The 12003-nt window shown below is 39.8% G+C and overlaps 1 protein-coding gene across 1 annotated transcript in view; it reads right to left on the minus strand.

Moving 5' to 3' along the window:
• LOC138467325 (calpain-13-like) overlaps positions 1–9359 on the minus strand; it is a 662439-nt gene extending 653080 nt beyond the window's left edge. The window contains exon 1 of the mRNA XM_069607301.1: positions 8827–9359. Within this exon, the coding sequence (XP_069463402.1) occupies positions 8827–8853 (27 nt within the window). The 5' untranslated portion in view covers positions 8854–9359. The remainder of the gene's footprint in view (positions 1–8826) is intronic.
• Between the last annotated feature and the right edge of the window lie 2644 nt (positions 9360–12003).

Consider the following 12003-nt stretch of genomic DNA (forward strand, 5'->3'; position numbering starts at 1 on the left):
AAAACGCAAGTGATTCAATTCGGTAATGGTAAGCACTGCTACAAAAAGTTTAATTGGATGATAAATGGTGAAATAGTTGAAGCGGTTGATGAATATACATACTTGGGGATTAACATCAATAATAGTCCAAGTGACACCCCATATGAATATAGTTTGGATATAAAATGGAAAAATTTGATTTCACAATCGAAAATTGTCAAAGGTAAATACTGCAAATTCACCATTGCCCCTCTAATAGCTTATTACAAAGAAAAAGCATTGCCAATTTTACTGTATGGAGCCGAAACCAAACCGATTAAACCAAACAGTTTTTGGAATAAGAAAGAAGGGTTGTTTTGGAGGACACTGTTAAATCTTCCAGTATCTACTCTGACAGCCATGATAAGACACGAACTAGGGTTGATATCCATTTATGCTGTATACAAGTGGAAAGTTTGTACATTGTATAAGAAATGTATTCTTGAAGACCATCAAAATGGCTTACTTATACATCTAGCCAATTATATACAAGCATCTAAAGATGAATTCATTTTGAAGTGGGGCAGCCAGGCAAAAAAATTCCTACAGGAAGCAAATATATCAGTTAACCTGCTGTGTCAAAATCCAAATAAAGCCAAGCGCAAAATGTGGGAAATAGACTGGATAGAAACCAGGGAACTGCGCAATAAATACCAAAACTTTAAACAAAACCCATTTGGGCTCAAGGCCTATGGTACTACTGAAGCGTATCTTTTGAAATCGCCTAGTGTTTCGCATCGCACAGGGTTGTTGCGTCTGAGATTCAATTTATGGCATGTCAGATTAGTTACAGCAAAATGGGTCAAAGATCCCAATGCAAATACTCTATGTCGTTTTTGTAATGTTGAAATTGAATCCCTTGTACATATTATAACAGAATGCCCCAAGTTAGTGGAAAGAAGAACTAATTATTTTAAAGCATTCTTTGGGCATAAGCAAAACATGGAGGCTAAAGACCTCTGGAAATACATATTTCATGTATACTCCAAATCAATGGGTTATGCGACGATAAATTTCTTGAATGAACTTAGACTTGATGATTCCAACCAGAGAATGAACATTTAAACCTGATAAAGGGAAAATTGCATACTATAATGAATCGATAATCATTACCTTGTCTAGATAATGTACTTCTGTAGTGGTTTGTTCTGTCTGATTCCTATTTTGATATCCATTTTAAATCTAAAAAAAAATAAATTTTAGAAATATTGTGAGTTATTATTTAAGTGTTTTAATTTTTATCTTTTTGTGTGTATTTTGCTAATTAAGAATTGTTAATGAATGTGAATGAATTTGAATGTTCTACATTTTGTCTTTTATATTGAAAGGTTGAGATTCTCAACCAAATCAATAAAATAATATATAAAGGTGGTGTGTGACACACAAGAAAAGGATGATCCCTACTCCATAACCAAAGAACACAAAAGTAAACACGCCAGAAAATACATGAAAGAGTAGGGAAACATGGCTCACACTTGCCAGGTAAAAAAATCAAATCATAGAAAACCAGCAAAGTTGTAACGGAAATTAGCACATTCTTGAGAATTCTTCCTAACAGACAGGCAATTGTGGGTTCGCTTCAGGTTGCTTGCCTAGGTGTGTTGGCTAGGTGTGTTCATAGTGCTGCTGTGGCGGTAGCGGCATTGTTTGATTTAGAAGCACTAGAGTTAGTAGGTGGTGCTGCATAGGGAAATGGGCTTCTATCAATCTGAATGTAGGGGGCCTGTCGTTTCCTTGATCCCGTGCACATACATTTTAGAATGGGTTGAAGCTTGGCACGGCCATTTAGAGCAGACCAGGGTTGATAAGTGCGCATGGATAGGCGAGCCAGTCACTGACATAGTTTTTCTCTCCGCACCTGAACACAATGTGTGTTCTGGCTTTTATAATGTCTTTAAAATAGTCATCTCTGCTAGTAATTGAATAGTGACCTTAACTACAATTATCTTTCACATGGAATGCAATTATCTTTTATTGTCATGTTTGACAGAATATGGTCTTCCAAAGGGCCATCCACCCCACAGTGGTTTGAGGCCATACAAACGACAGTAGGCACTATACAAATATCAAATAACTATTGCACAACCGTAATCTTATTAACTGGTGCCAAAATGTTTACTGTGTTCAATATTGAAAGCAAATGTTCAGTTTCTGTATAATTTGGTATCCGCATGCATTTTAGAACTGGCCTATAGTAGTCTGAAGGCAGTCCTCGAAGATTTGAGGGAAACTGCTGGGCAAGCAACCATGCAATTTCGTTTTCATTCATTTGAACAGCAAGGGCAGAAACGATTAACATATTCAATTACATTTTTTTCCATTCATAATTATTAGTGGTGGATATATTTGTTCTGCAATGATCACCAAATGTCAAATACTTATGGTGACCTATTGCATGTCCGGGTGACCTTTTCCTTTACTGTAACCGAAGAGGTCTGCTTTGAGACAATTGTGGGCCTGAGTCCAGGGATCACTACAGTGGGACTTTGGGAGAAAGCTGCACTAGTGTTAAATGATTCAGTCGAAGCCTAGAAGTGCTTTTCTAAAGCCAGAAAACAGGGCTCAAGTCGAGGGTAAACGCAGGTAGATGGAGTCCCACCACTTAAGCTGATCTTCTCTGCTGAGAAAGCATGTATACAGGGCTCAAGTCGAGGGTACACACGGGTGGATGGATCCCCCCACTTAAGCCGATCTTCTCTGCTGAGAAAGCATGTATACAGGGCTCAAGTCAAGGGTACACGTGTGTGGGTGGAGTCCCCCCACTTAAGCCGATCTTCTCTGCTGAGAAAGCATGTACACAGGGCTCAAGTCGAGGGTACACGCAGGTAGATGGAGTCCCACCACTTAAGCCGATCTTCTGTGCTGAGAAAGCATGTATGCAGGACTCAGGTCGAGAGTACACACGGGTGGATGGCGTCCCACCACTTAAGCCGATCTTCTGTGCTGAGAAAGCATGTATACAGGACTCAGGTCGAGAGTACACACGGGTGGATGGATCCCCCCCACTTAAGCCGATCTTCTCTACTGAGAAAGCATGTATACAAGGCTCAAGTAGAGGGTACACGCGTGTGGATGGATCCCCCCCACTTAAGCCGATCTTCTCTACTGAGAAAGCATGTATACAAGGCTCAAGTAGAGGGTACACGCGTGTGGATGGATCCCCCCCACTTAAGCCGATCTTCTCTGCTGAGAAAGCATGTATACAGGGCTCAAGTCGAGGGTACACTCGGGTGGATGGAGTGCCACCACTTTTCTTAGAGGGCACCTTGATGTGCGTATTTCTAGTGACACCACATTCAATAGGTATGTTAATGAGTGCCGCAGCTTTTTTTTTTTGGTTAGCACTTGTATTATCATTGTGTATTTATCAAATGCATTTAGAGAGAACGCTGCAGGTGACTACCAATACAGGTAATATGGGGGCCCTTTTTTGATAAACTAATAATACCAAGCCCCCTGTGCGGCTATATCCAGGTGTGTAGATGCCTTTGGCGAGTTTGCTCTACCAAGCAATGTGTCTGCTTTCAGGTCATTTCACTGACAAACTCCGAATGGCCCTCAAGCTATGAACGAAGCCAGATTTTAAAGTGAAACTAAAAGTAGCAGGAGTCGACAACACAATGTTTAGCTGGCTTTTTTTTTTTTTTTTTTTTTTTTATTTGTATATAGTTCAATGAACCTTTACAAAATAGCACATTATTACAAACAAAATTTCAAATAACCAGACAAAATGCAAAACATCTCAATAAAACTGATAAAAGTAGAACAAAGCTTTAACACAATTTTTAAAGGAAAGCAACCCAATAACAAACAAATTTAACACTGAAATAACAAAATCTCTTTCTCAATTACTTTCAAGAACTCTACTAAGGCAAAGATTAATGATCTCTCGTTTCCTTGCATCAGTCGAGTCCAAAGAGATATCATACAATCTGCATAATTCACATTTATAAATCGTAGAAAAAGCTTAGTCCGTACATCTCTAAAATATGGGCATTCTAAAATCAAATGTTTTAGCGTTTCCTTCTGTTCACTACACCTCGAAAATCGACACTTCGTGGCGCCAGAGTTAGTTCCTGCAATTCCCCAGAATTTTGTTCGTTCGAGAGTATGAAATTGATTTAATCTAAATCTCATATAATACATTCTGGTTTTATTACACGGAAATAACGCTATATAATCACAACAGCCATCTCTTTTGTGTAGGAATTTTGCATATTCATTATAGGTATTCAAATTTGATATTTCCTCTAGAGTTTTACACCAGTCGTACGCAAATAATTTATGTTTAACATAGTTAGGACGTATAAGCAAATCATCACGATCAGTGCCCAAATTATTTAAAATTTTAGCCATGGTTTCAAGGTAGCTAGTAAACGAACTGGATGAGCAACCCTTAGTAAATTCAAAAAGATCCTGATATAAAGAATTATCAGGATAGTTAAGTATTTTGGAATAGTTAGAGAGAGCCCGCCAGGTAAACCTAGTAGATAAAGAAATCAATCCCAACTCATGTCTAATAACACAGTTCGGGATTGATATAGATAAACATAAAGCTCTCTTCACTAAAGTACCCTGTATGGAATCAAGTTGCTTGTACAAATTACCAACATAAATATCCATCGCGTATAAAAGAATTGGCTCAACCTTTAATGTAAGAAACTCTAATAACGGAGTCATTGAAAACTTACACAACTTATAAAAGATAAATTTCATCTGACTTAAGAGTGGTCTGGCTTTCAACTTTAGATATTCCACCCATGACTTTATACTATTCACATTGCTCAAACGATATCCTAAGTAAATGGATTCTTGTAATTCGCACAAACGAGTCCCCCCCATATTCCAGTTGAACTTCTTAAGTTTCTTATTTGATTTAAAAATCATTATGCATGTCTTGGATGAATTAGGTTGTAGATTATGTTCATACGCAAACTTTATGTATGTATTTATCTTAGCTTGAAGACCAGCAGGAGTTAGATCAAAAAAGATAAGGTCATCTGCAAAGGCTAGCCAGTGTATTCTTAGTGGGCATAGCCTTGCTGGTAACATCAGAGTGGATTCCCAAAGTTTATCTATATCAGAGAGATAAAGATTGAACAGTAGTGCAGCAAAATTGCAGCCCTGTTTTAAACCAAGATGAAGTTGCACAGATTCAGTTAGCGAACCACCCTGAGTTAGACGAATTCTACTAGATGTATTGGTATGGAATTTCTTAATCCAATAAATCAGATATTCCGGAATTCCCAACTTACGCATTTTGGTCCATAATACATTCCGCACAACAGTGTCAAACGCAGAAGACATGTCAATGGACGCAATGTAGATTGTGCTCAATTCATTATTATTCACTCCGGCAATCAGATGTTTCATTATAGTGGCATTTAGGGTTGTTCCCATTTGTCGTCTAAATCCCACTTGGCATTTCGAATAGGTCTTATAAGTTGCTAGATGTTTATCAAGCTCATAGATAACTAAAATAGCGAACACCTTTGCCGCCGCATCTGTTAACGATATCAGTCTATAATTCTCGGGCAATCTAGGATCACCTTTTTTATACAATGGGATAAGAATGGAAGTGACCCATGAAGACGGAATAGTGCCACTCATTAAAATATCGTCAAACTTAATTTTTAAGATCATACTCCAGAAAATCGGATCGGACCGATATACGCAAGATGGGATCCCATCGGGGCCAGGGGCACGAGAATTAGATAATTTTTTGATAGCCCACATAATATCAGAGGTAGTCCATACAAATTTTATGTCAGTGTTTGATAGCTCTACATCATCTTGGTTTTTAACAAAACGAACTGGTAGTTCATATTTTTGCTTAACATAAGCTGTCCAAGTTTCAGCGTTAATTATAGATCCATTACGTATATCCGTCATATCCCCTTTTTTAAGGGCAGCCCAAATATCGCGGGAATTTCTACTACAAATAGCTTTGATCATATCACAATTTTCTTTGTTGTATTGCTCTATGTGTACTCCCTTCACTTTAAATTTGTATTCTTGGACTATACTCTTCTTTTTTAATGAATAAAGTTTATCAGGAAGTTTCGCTAATTCAAGCCTTCGTATATCGCGATTTCTAGTTTTTTTCAGTATTTTAATCTTATAATTAAATCTATGTTTGTGATTTGTCACAAAAGAAGCTTGTTTTATTCCAAATTTATTAAGAGCTTCTTTAATGCTATCATTGATCATCTGATTTAAATATTCTATAGAATATAATTCCGGCATTAGAAAATTGACCACATGTTTTAGATGATTTGATACATTCTCTACTAGTCTCTTGCATAAGGTAGGATTCCATCTAAGAGATATGTTTTCTCTTTTAATCTCAATGGCATGCATACTCTGATTAACATGCCATTGATTCGTAACAATAGAAGTATTAATGGTAATGGGAGCATGATCGCTATAGATTATATCCCCAATTGTAACAGCATCAATGCATGATAGCAACGAATCAGATACACAAAAAAAATCAATCATTGAAGTAATATTGCCCCTTTTCCAGGTATATTTGTTTGAATCCATATCAAACTTCACAAATGACATACCCCAGTCATCGAAATAATCCCGAAATATAGTTCCTCTCTTAAAGCTGTTTGAATTTACCTGTTTATGGTCTTTATAATACACTGGTGATCCAATACATTGTGAATTAAAATCACCACCGATAATAGTATCATATTTAGAGTAAAATGTTGACGCTTGGTCAAAACAACAATCTATGTCATCAAGTATATCCGACAATTTGTATTTCAAATGATTGCAATATACATTCATTACTAGAATAATCCCTGTGTCAGATTTGTTTAAATTTAAGAAGACCGCTAGAACATGAATAGATGAATATACCAAGGTTATATTACAGGCAATGGAATTATCGACAGAAATTGTTAGCCCACCAAAAGGTCTTCCCTCAACCCCTTTACTGGCAGGAGAACAATATGATTGATAGTCAGGGATAACAAGTGGTTCAATTTTCATTGTTTCTTGGAACATGAAAATTGATGGCAATTTAACAAGAGTGGAAAGCCAAGTCTCAATATTTTTAAAGCCACATGAGTTCCATGACAGTACCGTAAGTACTGTCTTATCCTTTACTTATGAAGTAAATAAGTTAGGGCTTGCCGCAAATACCGTTTTTAATAGTGGTTCAATCCACGCCATTTCACCATTGGTACGAGCAGTCGTCAATAGTTGTGAAATACACATTTTTTGATATCCTACGCTCGTCGTCGAGTCTCCGTTTATATTTTGCTCAGAGGATACGGATTTTTGATTATCAAATAAAAATTCTCCTGCCAACTTTTCATCATTGAATGTGAATAACGAGAAACCCATTTCATGTAGTTCCCTTCTAAAGGACCAAATAAGTTTCAACACATATTCAGAAAATAAATGACATGTCATACGGTAATTGTTAGTTGGAGCCAAAGAAATACAATCAATATCACTAGACGCAATTATTCTCAATGATGGAATTGTATATAGAAGATCCAAAAAAAATCTCCTATTAATACGTGCATCACCTAGAATTTCTTGCTTGCCTTCCAGGCCCAATATATTAATGCATTTCTTACTATTTACCATAGTGTGACAGGGCAGATGTCCGGTATTTTTACCTTGTTCCAATTGCACACAGCTGGCTTTTGCACACAGATTAATCAACCCCGCCAATACATTTGAGTCAAAAGTTATCTATGTTGACCTTTCTGTTCAAAAATCAATGTAAGGGCAGCAATACATTCCGAACAGTTGCAGACAGAAGCAGGAATTTCACAGCAACGATAAGGCACAGGCGCCCTTCAAGCAAAGTAGTGAGCGTGCATGTTTAGAACTCCAAAGAGGCGTGAGCTGTTATGCACCTCTGCTGGGTATCCTATGCCGGGCATAAGCAGCTCATCCTGGACAAGTGTGGTACTCTGTGCATTCCAGTATTCCTTTACCTGCTGTGAATGCCGGACTACGAGTCCCAGAATGCAACCCCAAAACAAAGACACGGGAGCTCTCCGTCTAACATGGAATAACCCGAGATCTCTGTACACGACAACCTGAAACACCACTAAAGTCTTCCTGCTAACTTAAGTTGGTTGTGCTATGCGACAGGCATTAACATAGGTCTTCTACTATGGGCTCGATAAAGATATTTTTAAACTTTGGGCCAAGGTCATATGTCAACATTCATCGCTTTGTCACAAAAACCGACATTTGACGAGTACCATTAGCGTGGCGTTTAAAATATATTTAAGAGGCAAGACGCTCGCTTTCGGTCACCGTTCGCCTCACGGGGTTCACGGGTAATAGTTTGGCATATATTACGTGAACCAGCACACACAGAACATGGAACAACACACATACTAAGTGTGTGTGCGCACAGACATATAACACACGCGCACACACACATTGTGTGTGCACACAGAACATGGAAAACCCCCAAATAAATGGACCAAAACATAAACATGGACAAAGGATAAGGCATACGCACTAATTGGGCGTTCACACAGAACATGTAACAACGCGCACACACACACACACACACACACACACAAGAACATGGGCCAACACATGAACACACACACAGATATCAAGTTACAAAAGGTTCTGAGCAGGAATATCTTTTCAAGGAGCGGTGCACACACTGTACCGCTTCCACTGGGGAGTGGAGTCTAGGCAACATAGTCGACCTTTCAAGCATACACATTTAAAACGTCGAATGGGTTTGTTTACTCGAATTGCTCCCATGTTGTAAAAGATAACCCCCTTCCTGATTTACTAAACCCCCCCTCTCACCTGACTGCTGGAGTGAGGCCCGTTCATTTAGACGTCTGTGGGGAGCAGATGATTCCACGCTGCTTTTGTTTAAACTCCAAACCAACGCAGAGAAGGTTCGACTAATCACCAATTCATTCAGCAGAAGAAAACGGTTTCCTTTCTTTTACTACGCCTTCCCTATATTTGTGTTCGTGAATGCAGTAACGTGATCTGGGCCAGCCTGTCTGGCAGCATTCTCTCCTTTTGTGTTATCCACAGAGAATTGTGCAGGGGGGGCTGTTATTACCTGCGTGTCCGAGCAGCAGCCCCGGGCGACCGCGTGCAGGTCCCAGTGGTGACTGACAGAGCGTGCATGTGGGCTTTCTTTTTATAGCCCCTCGTCTTGGTTCTGTCCATTATTCAGCGCCGCGGCGCGGCTCCACCTTAGCCAAACACAAAGAGATGACGGCGCAGCCACTGGCTACTTACACTGAGGATTACCGACGACAAACACGACACAAATGTCTCTTCTCGCAAACACGGCGCTCACATCGTTTCCAAGCCAGTCGGTTAAGCCGCCTAGTTACTGCCCTGAAGCCGCAAACCTCTCCTTCTAAACTTACATGGGGGAGGTGAGCAGGTGAGTGGGCGTTTATTTCTGCCAACTTCCCCAAAGCTATTAGAGGATAAGGTTTAACGCAACACATGGGGCATGTAGATGAACTCTGGTCCAGCCCTTAGTCCTTGTGGATGAGCTCAGCTTGTTTATGAAAAGTACCTCTACAAACGTGCACCAGTCAGTGTTTTTTTGTTGTTGCTTCAGGCAGGGTCTGCTGTAAAGCATGACATTTTTAGTTCTAGCCTAAACGTCACTTTTAAGCCGAAACTATTACACTGGAGTACGCTAGGAAGGAATGGGATGTGAGGAGTAGGGGTGAGCGAAAATGAATAATTCGATTCTGTAGTAAAATTGGCGGATTCCTGGGGAATTGTGTACAATTAGTCAATTTTCACCCGCAAAGCAGAATTGACAATTTTGGCCCATTTCCTCCTCGAAATTTTGTTTTTGGTTACATTTCGTTTTAAAAAATATGAAATTTGCGTGAGAAAGGGGTGTTTAACCCATTTAAATTTACTTTTTCCATCAAAATTTAGATTTTTTAAAATTTCAGACCACACAAAACACAAAATGTTGGTGAAAAATGAAATGTCCACTGCAAAAAAAAAAAAATTGGGAAAACGTTGCGCCATAGAAAGTGGAAAATCACCCAGCTGGAGGAACAGAATTGTTGGCGAGTTTTGCCAATTCTGTTTCACCGGTGGGTGGGATTTTCACCCCCCTGCTAGTGAGAAGAGATGCACAGCTTGTGGGTGTTGTTTGGTTATTTACCTACTCATTGAATTCCCATGTCCACGTATTTCCCATCGTCATATTCACCCACTAATGGCCCTTCCCAGTCCAAAACACATCCTCTTGTGATCTTTTTTAGCTATCTTTATCAAGCAATAAAATCACACGTTGAGTTGAGTGTGCATGCCGTTATGGCTGATGGTTTTTTATGTTATGTGAATCTGTAGAGCGCAGCGTACGCCAAAAGGCATTTTGGCGCTAGGGGGTAGAAGGAGAGAAGAGATCAAGAAGAGGTAGAAGAGAAGAGTCTTCATTGCACGTATGAAGGCCAGATGGTTGGCAGTGGCACGGAGAGCCCAAGGAAGTAGGTTCCATGCTTGGGCTGCAGCCACTGAAAAAGCGCAGTCTCCCGTTCGAGTGCGTTTAACACGGGGAACCAGAAGGAGTAGCGCGGACTGGGTTCGCAGAGGACGGTTTGGCACATAGTGAGTAAACTTCTCATGCAAGTATTCAGCTCCCACCTTGTAGAAAGCCTGGTGAACAAGACACATAGATTTGAAATGGATCCGTTGTTCAATGGGGAGCCAGTGAAGCTGACGAAGGAGGGGGGTAATGTGCGAGCGTGCTGGCAGGCACAATATTGCGTGAGCCGCAGCGTTCTGGAGCATTTGGATCCAATTGAGCAAATAGTGTGGTTGGTTGAAGTACAGTGAGTTGCAATAATCCACTGTACTAAGGACCAATGCTCCGACCACTGGGGCATGAAACTGGCCAGGGATGAAAGGAAGAAACTTTCTTAATGTACGCAATTTAAAATGGCCGGCTTTACAGATGGGGCCCACTTGTTCAGTCATTGTTAAAGAAGAATAGAACTTAACACCCAAGTTTCTCACCGTAGGAGACGGGAGAGGGAAGGGGCCAAGAGACAAAACCCAGAAGTCCGGGGTCCAGTAGTTGAGGGGGGCATTGGTCCCTACCACCAGGACCTCTATTTTGCTACCATTAAGCTTAAGGGAATTGGGAGCCATCCACGCACCTAAATCGTCAAGGCAATTCCTGAGACGGGCTGCGGTGTCGAGATTTGCGTGTCATCAGCGTAGGAATAAAATCGAAAACCTTGAGATAGAATAAGAAGAAAAAGAGGCCGGATATAGATATTAAAGAGGATGGCCGACAGGGCAGAGTGTAAGTGACTTCAACCCGGAACACACTCAAGTCAACGCCTAGCATGTAGTGCACAACTGAAGCCTTTATTTATTTTTGTCTAAAAGTTCTTTATTTTGAACGATATACCACTCATACCACGTCCCTCTCCTGGAACCCCCCCGGTTCACACTGAACCAGGATTCAGGCTGGTTTGCAAAGTTAAAATATTTATTTATGTATTTACAATTTAATCACACTATTTTTTAACGGGTGTACAATAATCACCCATAGGGTGATTTAACACTGAATAATCTCTTTAATACACAAGGAATGATATTGAGCAAAACAATTCAGCACATAAATGATACTTTTGTGTGTGTTCAGATCAGATAGCACTGAGGTTAAAGGTTCCCCCTGGACACCCCTCAACCCCCCAATAGGCAATGTAAAGAGATAGGAGCAGAGAGCAGGTATTCAGGAATGGCAGAAATCAAGCAAAATAACAATCCCACTTTCTCCCAGCAAATGCAAGAGAAAACAGAATTGACTGTCAAGCTGTCTGAATGGCTTTTAAAGTTATCTTGAGAATGGATTGGGCAAAAACACTAATATGGTCAAAATTGCTGAAATTACTATAAATTCTTATCGGAGCCTCTTTGGATAGTTGCACACAAACACAAGCAATGATTTAGTACCAAGAAACAATTTGAAATCTTAAA

The sequence above is a fragment of the Ambystoma mexicanum genome, chromosome 4q, assembly GCF_040938575.1.
Source record: "Ambystoma mexicanum isolate Mex_15411 chromosome 4q, UKY_AmexF1_1, whole genome shotgun sequence".
In the NCBI taxonomy this organism is placed as follows: Eukaryota; Metazoa; Chordata; class Amphibia; order Caudata; family Ambystomatidae; genus Ambystoma; species Ambystoma mexicanum.